The sequence below is a fragment of the Pezoporus occidentalis genome, unplaced genomic scaffold, assembly GCF_034315485.1.
Source record: "Pezoporus occidentalis ecotype Australia unplaced genomic scaffold, CSIRO_AGI_Poc_V1 ctg54, whole genome shotgun sequence".
Lineage (NCBI taxonomy): Eukaryota > Metazoa > Chordata > Aves > Psittaciformes > Psittacidae > Pezoporus > Pezoporus occidentalis.
In genome coordinates, this window is record NW_026915877.1 from 3767221 (window position 1) to 3785113 (window position 17893).

The 17893-nt window shown below is 40.2% G+C and overlaps 1 protein-coding gene across 2 annotated transcripts in view; it reads left to right on the forward strand.

Annotated features, from left to right (window-relative positions):
- The first annotated feature begins 1168 nt into the window (after positions 1–1168).
- The window catches only part of RIF1 (replication timing regulatory factor 1), a 35458-nt gene continuing 18733 nt past the window's right edge, over positions 1169–17893 (forward strand). For both annotated transcript variants that reach the window (XM_062637767.1, XM_062637768.1), the window contains exons 1-15: positions 1169–1381; positions 2811–2889; positions 3560–3656; positions 4931–5061; positions 5556–5650; positions 10024–10213; positions 10850–10942; positions 11038–11176; positions 12228–12379; positions 13174–13294; positions 14340–14513; positions 14776–14886; positions 15135–15197; positions 16091–16191; positions 16397–16483. In XM_062637767.1, the coding sequence (XP_062493751.1) occupies positions 1275–1381; positions 2811–2889; positions 3560–3656; positions 4931–5061; positions 5556–5650; positions 10024–10213; positions 10850–10942; positions 11038–11176; positions 12228–12379; positions 13174–13294; positions 14340–14513; positions 14776–14886; positions 15135–15197; positions 16091–16191; positions 16397–16483 (1740 nt within the window). In that variant the 5' untranslated portion in view covers positions 1169–1274. The remainder of the gene's footprint in view (positions 1382–2810; positions 2890–3559; positions 3657–4930; positions 5062–5555; positions 5651–10023; positions 10214–10849; positions 10943–11037; positions 11177–12227; positions 12380–13173; positions 13295–14339; positions 14514–14775; positions 14887–15134; positions 15198–16090; positions 16192–16396; positions 16484–17893) is intronic.

The window sequence follows — 17893 nt, forward strand, 5'->3', positions numbered from 1 at the left end:
TTCTCCCTACTGTTTGGAAACCCCACACCTACTTGGTCCCCTGTGCCTCTCTTCTCCATCCCCATTAGATGGCTGTAAAAAAAAAAAAACCCAACTGGAAACATTCCAAAGCACAGACCGACATATTTGAGTCTTAAGGAATGAAGCTGCTGTCTTGAGACCCCATCTGCAGTCCTGTGTCCAGCTCTGGGGCCCCCCAACATAAGGACATGGAGCTGTTGGAGTAATGTCCAGAAGAGGCCATGAAGATGCTCTGAGGCCTGGAGCACCTATGCTGTGGAGACCGTCTGAGGGAGCTGGGCTTGTTCAGCCTGGAAAAGAGAAGGGTCCAGGGAGACCTTAGATCAAGTGCCTAAAGGTGCCAATGAGAAAGCTGGAGAGGGGCTTTTTACAAGGGCAGGCAGGGACAGGACAAGGGGGAATGGGTTTAAACTGACAAGAGTGCCAATTTAGGTTAAATATTAGGAAGTTCTTCCCTGTCAGGGAGTAAGTACACAAGAAGCTTGAACAGGAAATCCCAGTCATCCAGGAATTCTAGGGGGGAGAGTGAGCGAGCAGCTGCTTGGTTCTGAGTTATTGGCTGGGCTTAAACCACGACAGTGCAGCTCTTTCTAGGAATGAGTTGATCCTTTCCTGCTGCTCATAAAAATTTCTTCCCCAGCAGAGTCTGGAGAATTTCCTTGTACAGAACAAAGTGGTACAGACAGTTTTGTCTGCACCTTTAGTGAGGCCCTGGCACAGGCTGCCCAGAGAAGCTGTGGCTGCCTCATCCCTGGCAGTGTTCAAGGCCAGGCTGGATGGGGCTTGGAACAACCTGCTCTAGTGGACGGTGTCCCTGCCCGTGGCAAGGGGCTGGAACTGGATGAGCTTCAAGGTCCCTTCCAACCCAAACCATTCTAGGTTCTAATTTCGTGTTTATTCAGCTCAGTTACGCGGGAACAGACGCTCGGCGGTAACCGCTGAGCAGATCTGGGAGATCTAGAGGTTATTTTACACTCACAAATAAACGACCTCCAGGCTTAAGAACCTCCGCGCATCCCCCTCAGCTCCGCTGGCGCCTGAGCTCGAAGTCGCCCCCTGACACCTCCCTCCTCTGGGCCGCAGCCACCAATCAGCGGCGGAGGGCGGTGTCGGCGCGCGGAATAAACGCGTATCGCTGTTCGATATCCTCCTGCTCGTCCCCGCCCCGCCTCCCCGTGCTCCTCATTGGCGCAGTCCCGGCCCGCGCTCCGCCATCTTAACCCGGGAGACGGGCTTAATCGCTTCGCGGCACCATGAGTGCTCCCGCCGTCGGCTCCAGCCTGCGGCCGCTGCTGGAAACCCTGGAGGACCCCGCCGCCCCGCCGGGGGAGCTCACCGACGCGCACCTCACGATCGTCAAGTGAGTGCGGGCCGAGGATGCCGCCTCACGGCCGCGGGGACAGCGTGAGGGGGGCGGGGAGGCCCGCGCCGCGTGAGAGCACCGCGGCCGCCCCTGTGGAAGCGCGCTCGGGGGCATGCGGGTCTGGCCCGGCGAGTTCTCTCCGCCTGGGTCGGGGCAAGGGGAGGGGTGTGCCCCCGGTAGCCGCTGCGGAGCGGATATAGGGGTGCGAGCTCTGCCTGGATGTGCGTTCGGAGGGCTGAGGCGTGCTGTGGGGCCGCTGGGTGAGATCTCGGGCATCGTGCGGGCCTAGAGAGGGAAAAGGCGCGGGAGAGAGGGAGGAAGGGACGGACGGAGTCCTTTTGGAGGCTGCACATCCTAGAGTCTCCCCTCAGGTTTCCTGTAGTAACTGCTGAGGTTGGGAAACGGTAACTTTTTTTCTAACTGGAAAAACTCTTGTATCTCATTTTCGTGATTGGAAAGGTTAGAGGGCTTGGGTTTTTGGGTTTTGTGTGGGTTTTTTTTGTGGGTTTTTGTGTTTTTTTTTTAATTATAGTGGTTTTTTTTTAACTGCATTTCTTTTTGGAAGATACTGCTTAACCGTGAGGTTCTGCTTTTACCTGGATTTCTCAGATGTGTTAGTGTTTGCAGAGGCATTATCTCTTTCCCTCAGTGTCACCTTTGAGGTTATATCTTTCAGCCTTGTGATGCTTAAAGCTGTAAACGCTTAGATCTATCAGTGATGCTGATGAAGCTACAAGATTTTACAGGTTTCTAGTAATAACTGACCAAAAAAAGTTCCGACTTAAAGACAGTATTAGGCAATGGCAGATTTCTCATGTTACGTTCTGGATGATTGCACTTAATACAGGTGTTTTGTTGTATGACACTGATTGCTAACCTTTTGTAGGGTAAGTATAGCATTTCTGTATGGATGTTCTTCAAATACATGGGAAGTCATCACTGTAAGTTGTCAAGCCATAATTTTCCTGGAGTGGGGAGCTTGCATTCTAGAACTGCATTTGAGGAACATGCTTTTGAAGCTCATCTGTTTCTGCGGAAAGTTTATCTAATTTTCAGCAGTCATGTCAAGTTTACATATTTTTAATGTTTTCTGTAGAAGTTGCCAGAAAAATGAAAGCCCTCAGTGTTTTGGTTTTCTTTTTGTTTTTGTTTTTTTTTTTCTGCATACTTTATAAGCACAAAATGCGTCGTTAGTCGCTAGGACACGTACTTTATAAAAACGCAGTATTTTACTGATATGTCAGAGTAACCTGCGAGGTGACTGGCATTCTTGCTCTTTAACTTCTTTGGTGTTGTGTTTTAGTTTTCTGAAGAAAGAAATTATTCTATATTGGCTAATGAATTGTGTGCTAGAAATGTAAAGTTATGTCAATTATAACATGCTTAACCTGTGGATATCACTTGTTTTCCCTTCTGCTCCTTCAAGTCGCTTGACTGGTGTGGAAGGCAAAGGATTCACTGCAGATGTCAGAAAACACTTCCCTCAACTCTGCAAAGTGTTTAAGGTATGTCTTTTCCATTTCATTTTCTGTGTTTCAGTGTAGAACTGAAGATATGTTTAGGTGGTCAAGGTCAGTGGCCATTGTAGGACTTGAGGTTGAGTTAGTTTAATAATTCAAGCTAGTGACATAGCAGTAAGGGTTTGTCAGCAAAATGTATCTTCCATTACTGTAGAAGAAGGTAAAATATAGGGTCTTTGGTATATTTGGGCAGTGTTAAGCAATGAAGTCTGATCATCTAGCCAGAAAAGACACAACGTATTCTGTTTGTCTTTAGAAACACTGGGAATTTAGAATATGCAGTAAATGTCAGATTCTTTTTGAAGCTTCATGTAAAGACTGTTCTTGGCCATCTTTTTTTTTTTTCCCCCTTCTGTTTTAGATGTTTACAGGCAATTAGAGTGTCAAGTGATAATACACAACAAGCACAAAAGAACTTTGTTTAGAACTTGCTTCAGTAAAGATGTTTAAATTACAGAGAGCAAAAGTGTCTTCAGCAACTCAAAATAGTTTTATTGATCTGAAGTATATGTGATCAGGAAGGGGTTCCTGCATGGGTGCGTTTTTCAAGTGTTTGCTTTTCATAGCTCTCATTTTACTAAGCAGAAGTGTTGTAATACCATACCATATTTCACAGTTACTTCTATAAACTGAGACTTTATGTTTTGTTTTTCAGGCACACATTTCTAGTCAAAATGTAGAGTTAAGTAATGCAGCATTGCAGGCATTAGGATTCTGCGTTTTTAATTCAAGTATTACATCTGAATTATCTGGTAAGCAAATGAACTTCAGTGTGGGTGCCGGTAATGTGTGTCTGTGTGTGTGTAGGTGTATGTATATATCAGGAGTTCTTTCTTTGTTAGCATGTACTTTAACTTTGACAAAGTTCACAGTTCCCATGTGATGCAGTGGTTTTGTCTCTAATATGAGCAGTGTGGTCAGTTCACTAATCGCACCTTTTACAAAGAAATTGTTTTTTTTTTCATGCTGTTATGCTAATACTGTTTACTGCCTTCTAGTTCCATTAAATACTTTGGTTAGATACTGTAATTTTTGGAATTAGTAATCAAAAATTGTACAGGTGGAAGAACACATTTAGCATTTGGGGATGGCCAGTAGTGTTTTTCAGTGTTTGAGATTTTTACCTGGCAATTCCTGGTTGTTAAATCATAGAATGGTTTTGATTAGAAGGGACCTTTCCTATTATGCAAAATTTAGCCTGATTTCCGATGAGGATGAGACAGCTAAAATAATTTCTCTATGGTCCTTTTCCCATAACTTCTAATATTTTTTAACCAGTTGATAAATTGCAGTCGGTTTTGTTAGAGAAGGTCAGGCTTCAGAATTAAGTTCTGAAACGGGGCTTTCCTCTTGGTTGAGGAAAGGAGTGTATATGAGCTTATGTTTATTTGGTAATGAGATTATTTACCCACAAAGCCCAAATTTGTAAAAAAAATTAGGCTTAATAGTTTTGAGTCTTAAAGGAATACATGATTTTTCCATGTGTCTTCCTAGTTGAATGTAAGGCCTATGTTAAACCTAATTGTTATTTGTGTAATGAGCTCACTGTTACCTCAGTTATAGCTTTACCACCATCTTTATTATTAAAGCCTCTTGTAGACCCTAAAATGAATTTATCTATGTCAGTATAGCAGTGATATTGACCAAAATGCTGCTTAAAGTTACTGGAAGTCCAAGAAGTTTCAAATAATTAAAATACTTAATCCTTAACTCTAGAGGTTTGGGGTGAAATTATCATTGAGTTTTATGTTTTTGTGGTTTATTCTATAGGTAATACAGATGTACTACATTAATGGTATCTGTATATTAATACATCTTTAGCTTTTTCACTACTTTATGTTGGGAGAAACTGCAAAAAAGTAATGTTGTTAAGTAGTGAAATCATGTCCGAAATCATGTCCATTGGGACTTCTAGTTGAATGGATCTTTTAGTAACATTAACTGAGGAAAAAATGAGCTGAAACTTGCTAAGAAGCTGATTGAAATTGCATAAACAGAATCTGAGTGCTGTGCATTCTGCTTTCAGCAACCGAAATACAAGACTTGCTTTCAATAGTGAACAGTGTTGCTCTAAAAACTTCAGACAAGAACACTCGCACTCGGGCACTTTGGGTGATCTCTAAGCAGACATTTCCTTCTGAAATTGTTAAAAATGAGGTAAGTTTATTCAGTTTGGGGTTGGTTTTTGGTTTGGTTCTGGGTTTGTTGTTTTGTTTGGGTTTTGGTTTTGTTTCTTTGGGTTTTTTTTGGTGGTCTGATTTCCTAGGGAGGTGAGGCTTGTGCAGTCTCTTGGTCACTCACTACTAAGTAGCTTTTGAATCTGAAAGTAATTTTCTGTCAAATTTGATGCCAAATGTAGAGCCTAGGTTCTTGGAAAAATCAGGGCAGCTGCAGAGGGAAAAGAACCAAGGAATTATTGCTTCTCCCAAGGGAGAAACTGCAATGTGAGCAATTCTGTTAGATACCAGTGAAGCAGCATGGGGGAAAAATGTTGTGAATACTCCAGTTTTGTGGCAGTTCTAACCTTAAAACTAGACCTAGTATAATCCAAACACAGGGCACAGTCCTGGGAAATGAAATTTCATAATTCCAGCTCCTCATGGAAATCCTAATGTATTTAGGTGCTGACTTTAATGTTCTTATTTCCTCAGGTGTCCAGTATTATTTCTACCCTGGAAACAATACTTACTAAGGGAGATGTACAATCTATGGTGGTTGAATATGAAGCACTTAATGTTGTTATACGGTATGTGCACTGCAATATTAGATTGTTAAAATAGGTTTCAAAAAAACCCTAGGTATCTATCAGTACAAAATCTTAGTGGCACAAGTATACTAAAGGCAGTTGTTTAAAGTGCTCTTGCAATTGCTCAATATGTTTAAGATTCTTCCTACAGTGTTGTCCTGGTTTTGGCTGGGTTAGAGTTAATTTTCTTCTCAGTAGCTGGTACAGTGCTGTGTTTTGGATAGGATGAGAATAATGTTGATGACATTGATGTTTTAGGTGTTGCTGAGCAGTGTTTACACTAAGTCAAGGACTTTTCAGCTTCTTGTGCCACACCACCAGCAAGGAGGCTGGGAAGAGGGGGGAGATCGTGTTTTAACCCCAACCAGCTGCACGGCCATGTGCCCACTCCCCCAGTGGGATGCACAAGAGAACCAGGGGTGTGAAAGAACACTTCTAGCTTGAGACAAAGACAACTTAGTAAGAAAAGAAAAAGCTGCGTGTGCATGTAAACAAACCAAGGAATTCGTTGGCCCCTTCCTATGGTCAGGCAGGTGCTCAGTCATCTTCAGGAGATTAGGGCTACATCACGTGTAATGGTGACTTGCGAAGACAAATGGCATCACTCCAAAAACCTGCCCTTTCTCCTTCCCCCATCTTTACATGCTGGCATTGACATCATCTGGTCTAGACTATCCCTTGCGTCGGTCAAGGTCAGCTGTCCAGGCTGTGTCCCCATCCACCCTGTCCCAACTCCTTGTGAACCCCCAGCCTACTTGCTGGTGGAGTGTTGTCAGAAGCAAAAAGGCCTTATTTCTGTGTAAGCACTGCTTGTAAGGCTTGTCTTCCATTGGATCAGGCTGTAGTAATTCCTGTAACATGCAACTCAGGTCATGGATTATAACAATTTAAAGGTATTTCCATTACAGTTTCCAACCCTGGTCCCTCTGTGCCAGGTTATAGGGTTTAACACTGCAATGAACTTCTCCTCTTGCTCTTCCCCTGGCTAGCAAAGAGGGGTTCCTGCTATAGTAATTCCTGTAACATGCAACTGAAGCCCCAGGTTACAGTAGTGTAAATTTATTTCCATTGCAGTCTCAACCTCTGGTCCCTTTCGGCCTGATCTATGAGCCACAGTCTCTCCAGAGATATACCTGTCGTGGCATACACTTAATCATGGCATAGTTGCTTTGAGGTGCGCCAGCCTCTAGTGGCTTTCTTCATGGGCTGCAATGCTTTCAGAGATACACCTGCTTCAGTGTGGCCTTACCCACAGCAACCATCTCTTCAGGAGTGACCCTGCTCCACCATGGCCTCACCCATGACTGCGCTCCTTCCAGGAGTGTACCTGCTCTGCTGTGGCTTTATCTGTGGCCATACACTTTGAGGTGCTTCAGCAGCAAAACTTTGTGCACAGCCACTGATGCTCGAAGGTGTACCTGTTGCAGCATGGGCTTATCCTTGGGCCACAGCCCCTTCAGAAGTATACCTGCTGAAGATGCGTTAAGATGTCCTGTTCCCCTCTGGACTTGTCCACAGATCACAGTCCCTTTGACTCAAGTTCACACTGCAGTTCCAGCCTGTCCAGTACAGCAGCACAGAAACAGCAGTGATGCCCTTGCCATCTGCCAGCCCACGTGCATTGCCACTGCTGTTACCAAAACATCCCGAGGCACAACAGTCAGATGATCAGTATACTGGAAGTAAAAAACAGCCACTAACAAGCACTAGACTGTTCTATACAGTGAGGCAAGCACAGGCACATGTCAATTAATAGCTAAACAATAATAAAAGCTGTGCATTTGGAATAGCACATTCCAGTCAAAACTTGTTATTGTGAATGATGTCAAAAAGGATTGTTGTGGATTAACCCTTGATACCAAGCACTATGAAGCTGCTCTCTCGCTCTCCCTCAGTGGTGCGGGGAAGAGAATGGGGAAAAAAGTAAAGCCTGTGGGTTGAGCTAAGGACAATAATTGAAATAAATAAAATATTATCATAGTGATGAAAAGGCAGGAGAGAGGAAAAAAAAAAAACAAGAAAAACAAGTGATGCACAACGCGGTTGCTCACTGACCAATGCCCAGCCAGTTCAGAAGCAGTGATCAGTTCCCCCTGACCCACCCCCAGTTGAATATTGAATACCCCTTTGGCTAGTTGGAGTCAGCTATTCTCTGCTTCCTCCTGGCTTCTTGTGCCCCAGCTGCCTGGCAGGGCATGAGAGACTGAAAAGTCCTTGATCACAATAAGTGCTATGTAGCAACAACTAAAACATGGGTGTTATCAGCATTATTTTCAAACAAAAGCCAAAACACATCACTGCACCAGCTACTAGGAAATAAGTTAACTCTGTCCTAGCCAAAATCAGGACAGGAGTGCACAAGAAGTTGGGAGGGGACATAGCTGGGGGCAGCTGACCCCAACTGGCCAAGGGGATATCCTATAGCATAGGTATCCTGCTCACTATACAAACTGGGGGAAAAGCTGGGTGGGGGGGCTGCTGCTCAGGGACAGGCTGGGCATCAGTCAGCAGGTGGTGAGCAATTGCATTGGACATCACTTGTTTTCTATATTCCAGTTATTTTATCATCATCATTATTATTTTCACTTCCTTTTCTGTGCTGTTAAACTGTCTTTATCTCAACCTGCGGATTTTACTGTGGTTTTTTTTCCCCTCTTTCCCCCATCCCACTGGGGGTGGGAAAGTGAACAAGCAGCTGTGTGGTGTTTAACTTCTGTCTGTGTTACTGTCAGTACAACAGGGTGAAACTGGGTGAACTACTGTTTTTGTTCTTTTGCCAGTGGTTCTTCTGAACAGCTTCATTTGCAGAATATTCCAATAATGATAATACAACAGTTGATTCTGATGCAGAAAGTAGTCAATATTCAAATAAACTTGCGTTGTTTTCAACAACTTGTTGAGAATTCTTTCTGAAGTCTCGTGTGTGTTTCACAAGTTATGTTCTTACATTTTAGCTTTCGTTTTCATAACCTAATGAGAAATTCTCATTATATGGGTTCTTATTTTAAAATGTCTCCTTGGTGCTTTACAAATTTTACTGTAGTGTATCTCATAATACTGTTGAGATCACTGTTTAAATTCCATAGGCGACATTTTAGGACCAACACCAAGAGTGCATTATTTTGGTTAGCAGCGCTAGAATAATCAGTTTTGTCCTTGCTTGATATTATTTTATTAATAAATAGCTTGAGCTTATATCCTTACTATTATTTATTTTGCATTGAGTTTGAACTACAAATCCATTTTACAGTAAAATAGTTAAAGCAGTAATTATTTATTTGTTTGCTCACTTTAATGCATTGGTTTTCTGCAGCAGAGAATTTGAATATTATATTTTACATAGTACTTAGCAACTTCTTGCATCTGACTAATTGTACACCAGTACTTCTTTTGCAAACCTGAAATGCAGTAGACAATTGTTTCTGGAAAATTACATGTCTTATTAAATGGTTTATTTTAATTACTGTATATATACATGACTATATGTGGTTATTAAAAAGTATGTAGTTCTATTTGAAAATAAATACTGGGTCTCAGGCTGGTTGACAGCAGTAGCAGGATAGTACTTTTGTTCACAAGTTAGGCTGATGACAGGTACAGTGTGTTTTTTAAGAACTGCTTGTCCTCCAGCTTTAATAAAATCACCCAAAAGACAGCAGTTTTCCTTAGTACAGCTGTAGTGATGGGGATTTGGCATACCTGTGCCAAAGAGAGGACACTTGGCAAAATTTAATGACTTCTGGAGACAGGCTGGTTACTACAGGCTGGTTTGAATATAAGCCGGGTCCTCCTGTTTGAGTCTTGCTGGCATGTGTGGGATAGTGTAAATGTCTGTCAGACTGTGCTCCAACAGCTCCATAATAGAAGGATAAAAAATGAACATTTGACTAGGCTAATGTACATTGAGTCTGTGCAAACCTGTGCTGCCACAGGATTTCAGTTGTTTTTCTAAAGCAGGTACATACTGTTTTCAGCATGCACGGCCTGTGGGAGCTGCTCCGTACTGCTAAGAACATACAAGGGATGGTTAATGTGCAAACTTAGTGCTTGGTCACTGATAAGGAAAGGATAGTATGTTCCTTTCAGGCTCTCAGTTTAGCTTGTTTACCTAAAAAGCTGTGATAGAATAGGTCAGTCTGTTCTGCTTTTAGAGAAGTTTATCTGAAGTAGCACTTCAGCTTTGCAGTTTTAAGTGAGCTGTCAAAATACAATTGTTTAGAAAAATAAAAAAAAATAGAATTGTTTAGCATGGTTTCCTGTAAATTGTATGTTGAATTAGAGCATTTATTGGTGATACCAAGATTATCTTTGCATGTCTGAGCAATATATCTGTTGGAGATTTGTAATACCCATATTTGTTTTTTTGGATCTAGCTTAATGGAGCAGACTCCAGCCCAAATGGGAGAAGAGGCTGTGAGGTGGGCAAAACTGATCATTCCCCTGGTTGTCCATTCAGCTCATAAGGTGCAGTTACGAGGTGCTACTGCCCTGGAGATGGGCATGCCATTGCTCCTCCAGAAACAGCAGGAGGTGGCAGCTGTCACTGAGCATCTCATGACCACAGTAAGTAGGAATGCTCTGCCTTTTTTCCAGGGGCAACAGCAGTAGTCACTGGGGTTGTTGGTTGGTTGCTTAGGGTGTTTTAAATTTTATTAAAAGGTAATGGGAGACAGGCACTGGAGGCCTGAATAAAGATGGAGGCAAGAAAAGGCACCAAGTACATCAGCATTTTCCATGTCCATTAGAAGATTCCCAACCCTGTTTTAACAACAGTGCACTTGGTCTTTTTGATGAAGCTTTTCATGTTCCCCTTCATTTTCAGAACTGTAGCCTTATTTATTTTACCTTATTCACTGTAGAAGTTAAGTATGTTTACAAAAAAACCCAAAAGCCAGGTGCGTTTTAGGGTCGCAGTGTGTTTAGACTTAGAGAGACTACAAGTATTTGAGGAAATGGATTTTGATTTTGCCACTGTAAGAATAATTAAAACCAACTATAAGTTTCAACTGAGAAGGTAATCAGATGGTAGCAACATTTGACTGATTTACCAGCAAATGCTGTGTGGTACAGAATTAAATAGTGATTTAGCAAGAGCATTGTTCCAGGTTGGTTGGGTTTCCAGAAGTTGGTATGAGTATGATTTTTTTTCAAATAATTGAATATATTTCTTACAGAAATTATGTTTCTTTCTGTCTGCAGAAATTAATTTCAGAACTTCATAAACTGTTTTCTACAAAAAATGAGACGTATGTTTTAAAATTATGGCCGCTGTTTGTCAGATTACTTGGAAAGGTAAGCAAAAAAGTAGTAAGTTCTACAGTCATGAGGCATTAGGGAGGGAATTTTTGATGACGCATTATCTTAATTCTGAACATCTTTATCTTCAGACTCTGCATCGTAGTGGCAGTTTTATCAACTCATTGCTGCAATTGGAGGAGCTTGGATTTCGTAGTGGCTCACCAGTGGTAAAGAAAATAGCCTTCATTGCATGGAAGAGTCTAATAGATAATTTTGCTCTCAATCCAGGTAGATTGAAAAAGTTAACCTGAATTGTTTTGACTGCAGTCACTTTACGTAACTGGAAGAAAATATTCTGTCTAGTAGTGGTTGATACCATGGCACGTACCACTGGATATACACATAGTATATGGGTGGTGTATACATAGTGATGTAAATATACATATACATATATACGCACACACACACAGTGTTATGTACTGTGTGTATATGCCTAAATTAAATTTGAGTTGGATTTTTGTTGTTTTGTTCTAAGGAAAAAGGGCAGTTTGATCAGTAGTTCTCTTTTTGTCTTCCATGAGAAATGAATAAAATAAAATTAACAAACATTCCTTTTGTAATTCTTTAATTGGTCCAACCAGCAAAAATAGAGAATAACATGCTGTAGATCTTACTTTGGAGTATGTGGGTTAATTGGAGAAGAGCAATGCTTCAGGATTCTACAGGCGTTAAACAAAGTTCCTCTAAAAGTGTAACTGAGACCTGAACAAGTCTTTAAAAACACACAATATTTATTTTTTGATTGTTTCTCCTTACTGCATGTCCTGAAAAGGCTTAATGTGGACATTTTTTAGTTTAGCTGAATTTAACCAAAATTGTAATTTAAATTTGTTTCTTATCTGTTCATTTATTTTGATCATTGTTTCCCATAAATTAGTTAACAAAGGACTTGATTCTATCAGAAGATAAAAATCGATGGCACAACTGGCGTTCATTATGCTTGTTCCAGTAAGGCTGGTTTTTCTTTTACTGTGTCAGATAGGACTCTGACATAACAAGCACGAGTGAATTTCCTTCTGTTTATGTTGGTATGCAGTAGATTTCATTTCAGTCTCGGTATCGGAGACTTGCTAACTCCAGGGTTGTTCTAGATAACAGAGCAGTAAAATAGTATGAAAGGTTGGTGAATTTACTATTATTTTAGTTTTATAAATTGCCATTAATTGAATTTTAAGCTAAAATATATTAGGAAAAAACTTAATGGTTTAAAAAAATTTCCTCTCCATCTGTGGTTTAATTATTTATGTTGCTTAAAAGTATGTTTTTCTTGCTCTTCAAGATATATTGTGCAGTGCTAAAAGGTTGAAATTGCTAATGCAGCCATTGAGCTCGATCCATGTGAGAACAGAGGCTTTGGCCCTCACAAAGTTGGAGGTCTGGTGGTATTTACTCATGAGGCTGGGAACTCAACTGCCTGCCAACTTTGAACAGGTAATACAACTGAAAATAGTCACAGCTTAATCAGCCTGTGTGGAAGGCGTGAAGCTACATCCCCTCTTTGTTACCGTAACTTACTCTGTGCCTGCTTTCTCCTTCTCTAGTTTATTATTAAAGTAAAACTCTTAAGGAACCAAATCTGACCTTTGAATTGGTGTGTTATGTATAGCACAAGCGCTTGGACTATATGTGAAATCTTTTTAAAGCCCAAAAAGATTTGAGACATATCTGAATGTTGTGTGAGATTCTGGGGGAAAATCTCCAGTGAGTGCAGAATTCTAGTAAATATAAGCACAGTATAGAAGGACTGCTTTGTCCTTTCACTAGGCAAGTGTATGCTTTGAGAAGTCTGCCACAGGAAAACATGCTGAAAATACCACAAAACATTTAGAAAAATGCATATAGAGAGAAAAACAATGCAGGTGTTTCATTGCTACTCACATTATTGCTGGAGTGTACATAATGTTTTTATTAGGTTTCTGAATATCATTAAATTAAACTTCAGGGAGGAAGTAAAGAAAAAAACAGTCTTACCTTTTTAATTATGGTACAGTCAGATCTTTCTAGCATGAGTTTGTATTTCATCCAGCCATTTCTAATTCATGTATCTCTATGCATATCTTACACAACATCTTTAAAATGTTATTATAAGTGCCCAGAAAGTCTGCAACACTGATGCTGTGAGCAGCAGTACTGTCTATGTGATACTTGAAACCTATGGTTATTTGTGGCTTATGGCTTGTATGTGTCATACCTGTTTTCACTGAGGAGGCTTGATGTCTTTGCAGGTTTGTGTACCATTAATCCAAAGTACTTTAAGTCTGGATTCTTCTCCTACATTGCAAGGAACTCCCTCACGTGTACCAGGCAACCAGAGTTTAGTCTCTGCAACCCCTGTACAGAAATCAGGTATTGAAATACAAACCTGCTTCCAACTCTGTTCCAGGTGCTGAAAGCAGTCTGCTCTAGTTAACACCTTTATGCTTTTTCATTTGCAGTGAAACAGTAATTTTTTCTGTGTGCTTGTTGGAGAGCTCAGTGGTAGTGATTTATATTGGTTAAAATTAGGCTGCTGTGGTCAGTATTTCAAGTTTATAAAATTGTGCTAATCAAATCATGTTGAGGACCAGTTTTGATGTCCTGAATTATGTTCTTTTGCAAAGGAGCTTTGGTTTGAAATGTAGCTTTTCATGTATTCATGTGCTGTTTACTGATGCCATTATCATTTCTATAGTATTTTTAGTTTCTGCCTGTTTAGTAACCCAGTACACAATACAATCACAGTGCATCAGTAGTTTGGTCACTTTAAAGACATGTGAAATCACATCTACTTGAGCTTTACATCTTAATGCCTGAGATAAGGAATGGCCTCTTTTCGTCTCTATATGGAAAACCCAGAGTTCACAGCTTGTATACACTGCTGTAGCAGTCTACACATATTCTATACACCGAAGCCTCATTTATGTTGTGAAAGTGTCCTGGATGTGTAGCTCTTCATTTATTCCCTTTCTTAACAAAAAAAAAAAGCTCATCTTAGTTCTGTGAGATTGTAACTGAGGTCATAACCAGACCTGTTAGACTTGGGTTCAGTGTAAAAGTTTCTGCTCTTTCATAGCAGTGGAGTGACTATATAACTTGTGTATAGCGTAGCTTGTGTCTTGCTCTGCAACCACAGCTTCTGTGGAGACTTGTGTCACCAAAATGAAGTTTGGCACCTAGGACTGTGCAATCTTTGGAAGATGGTTGTTCTTCCGAAGTGCATGGTTATGACTGTGGTGTTAAACCTTACTTCATTGGAGCTCATGCTAAGTTTCTGGCTGGCTTTTAGAGGTCCCTTTTAGCCAGTGCTATTCTGTGATTTCATGTTCATTTGGGCTTTTGGTCTACTGGATCTTTCCTTTCACTTGATTGCAGGTGAAACACAAGACATTGTTATTTTTCTTAACCCATATAGGTCCGTACCCGTTCACAAGTCCAGCCACACCAAGAATGAACTTGAACTGTAGCACAGCAGGACTGGTGGTGATTCCTTCCATTCAGCTTTTAGGAATCGAAATGCTGCTTCACTTCCTGATGGGACCAGAAATTTTAGACTTTGCTAAGCAGAACAAACTTGTGCTTAGCTTAGGTATATAAGTTGTATTTCTTTTTGAAGTATTTTCACATGATCTGAAACTGCCGATTTTGCTGCATTTAAAGATACCTACTAGAATTAAATGATTTAAACATTTAAAACTGTCAGTTGTCATCTGTAATACTAGAAGTTGGGTTTATTTTAAATGCTGTAAGTGGACACAGGTCCTTGATTATTTTTAAGGCTTGTCTTACCAGTAGACTGCAAAATAAAAGAGTTACAGAATGTGGTGTTGTTTTTTTTTTTGTTCTCCTAGAGCCTCTCCAGTATCCGCTGATCAGTAGCCCTTCCTTTTTTTGTAAGCATGCCGGCACATTTATCAGTGCAGTTCAGGATGGTTTTATAGCAATTGGAAAAGAAGTTCCTGGTAAGAATTTAGTAGCAAAATTCTCTTTATTTTCTGGAAAATAAAATGGGTGAGGGAAACACAAGGAGAAATAACCACTTGCTGTAATGCTTTGGTGTTACATTAAATAAAACTGCTCAGACTTGCTTTGAAAGCTTGCATCAGTTTTGGGTTATGTTAAAGTCTGCTGTTTTAACACTGTATTTTAACTGCAGTGCTGTTCAATGTTTTTATTACAAACTGAATAAAAATATTATGTTATCTTGTAGATTGTATGCTGAATGTTATATGGAAGGGCATAAATGGATACGTGAAAACAGCCATTGAATCAGGTAAAAAGTGTACTATTTTGTCACTGCTGACCCGTTAAGAGTTGTTCTTTAAGATTAGACCTTAAGTAGTGTTTGCTTCATTGCTGTAAAGCTTGGTTGTAGGCATCATCATCAGTCCTTTCTGAAGCAACAGCTGACAGTTTTTGTGATGCCTACATCTTTGTGTGACAAATACAAAATCACAGTGATCTATTCCAGTGAGGATTATTAGGGAAGGCACGAGAGTGTCTGACTGCACGTGCATTGCATGTAGCAGTAAGGAAGGCATTAAAGCACTTGAACTGCTTTTCTTGCTGAAGAAATCTTTCCAGTTCCAAAAAACAACCAAACTCCTCCTCAAGACCTTGGTGTTGACAAACGGAGACATTCAGTGTATTACTGAAATGAGCATAAAGTCTTTGTTATGTGACTGTTGCTACCTGTTTAAGTAGATTTTCATACTATGATGTCTTTAAGATGTATAGAAGTTGTTCCCTAATTTAAAAATGTGTTCATTGCTCTGTGAAGGCTTTGAAAGTCCAGAATATTCTTAATAATGAAATCCCTTATATTGAAAGATCTAACTGAAAAGCATAAGAGAAACAAAGTGCAGTGCTTGGATGGATGTAAAATTTCATAACTTTTTTTTAGCGTGTTAGTGTTAAGGTTGTTGCCTTAGGTACGTAGGTGTTTCCACTTTACTAATAAAAATTGGGGGCTTTATTTTTATTTAAACCTTGAGGTTTCAGTTACGCTGTTCTTCAGAGCGAGACTTGGTATCCGAATCAAGTATTTGTTATATGTTTATAAATACACACAGAATATTTTTGATCTTATAGTACTTAAAGTTGTAAGTAATTGTCAGAGTGGCCATTGTTTTGGTCTGCTGTAACTGTAAATATGCTTTATTCTAGGAAATAAGAAAGAAAAGCAAGGGTCGGAAATACTGACTATGTTGCTCCAGGCCTTAAAAAACACTGTTAATTCAAATTCTCTTCCTGTGCAGAAAATACTGGTAAGTTGGGTGGGTTTGTCTGTTTTTTGAAAAGACAATTACTGAAATGATGGATTTTTTTTCTTATTTTCACTAAAGGAAAGCAGTTGTTACAGCTTTGTTTTAATTTGTGGTGTTACTTCTATTCTTTGTGTTATTTAAAGTATTCAAGGCCTCAGTAAAAAATATTTACATACATCTCTTTTCTTTTTTTCCCCCTGCTTAGTCCCTCATTGATATTACTGTTAAGGAGTTACCTCCAAAAGTACTGGGATCACCAGCTTATCAGATTGCCGATATGGATCTTTTAAATGTAAGTCTGACTTCGTTCCAGAACTCTGGTCTTTATATCTGCTGAAAGGTATTAGGATGTCATATTTGCACAAATGCACAGAGCACTTCCTAAATGGTGAGATCCAAATCTTTCAGGAAATCACATTCCATGTTCCGGAATGCATACTTTGTCTCCAGCCCTTGTTTCAGATGACTAAACTAACTGTCTGTAACTAAAAACAGTTATGCTGGAAGTACTGTAATATCAAAAGTGGATTGCTCACAGTCGTGTCATGATTTAAAATACAGGTTGCAGATACTTCACAAGGAGACTACGTCGTCAAACGGTGTAGTACTACTTATATACTGAACACTGATATGTTGGGGCAATATTCTTAAGTCAACAGAATGAAGTTTTTAAAGGTAGAATGTGTTACTCCTCAGGAAAAATTTACCTGCACAGAAGCAAAGCAGAGAATGTCATGCTAGACAGCATTATTTCAGAACAAATTCGGAAGTCATGGTGGGCTAAAGCATTCACCATGGTCTACTGCAGGAAAAGTAGGGGTACTCATTAGTAGGTAGAACTACTCTGTCCTACTTTGGTCCTAATGAGCCCTAACGGGAGGGCTGCCATGTGTTCTGTGCACTGTGTAGGAAGGGAAGAGCAGATGACAAGAAATTAGAAAAATTACAAAAATGGAAAGTAACCTGTACGAAAAAGCTGAAGTGACACTTTCGTGTTTGTGTTTGGAGTGGGGCAGGCTAAGAAGGAGCGTGGTACCACTTAGGTTTATTAAATATCTAAAAGGCTGTTTAGAGACTTTTAACATTGGATGATGATGAGCTCTTCTCTTAGTATGTCCACCAGTAGAAGGAAAGCAACTTGTTTATTTTGCCGCAGTGGTAATAAAGCTTTTTAGGCTATGGAAGCAGCTAAATATTAGCATTGTTAGCCAGGGAATGCATGGATTTCATGTGGAAACTTTTAAAAGCAGACAGATATCTCTGAGAGAAGACTTGAGTGTAACAAGAATAAGTGAGTGCCTCAGCTCTTAAGTGAGTAGTATAAAACTTTGTCTACCAGAACTGGCTTAAGAGCTCAACTCTAAATTGCTCCCAGGTTTTCCCCCTCACAAGTGTTTTGTTTGCATTTGGAGACTTTTTCTGACTTACATACAAGTCAGAATTTCATTAAGGGATTGAAACTTTAACTGGTGGGTATTAAATGCGTTTAAATAAATACTTTAACATCAGCGACCCTGAAATACTTGTAATAGATTTTGGGAGCGCTTGTCCAAAGGCTATCTTGCTGAATCCTTGAAATATGCAAATCTCAGGTTGCTCCATCTTGTTCCAGGCCTCATCACACACACTGATAGCCTTATGTGCATCTGCCTTACCATGGTGCCTGTCATTTCAAAGCAGGAATGGCCAAGTACTCTAAAAC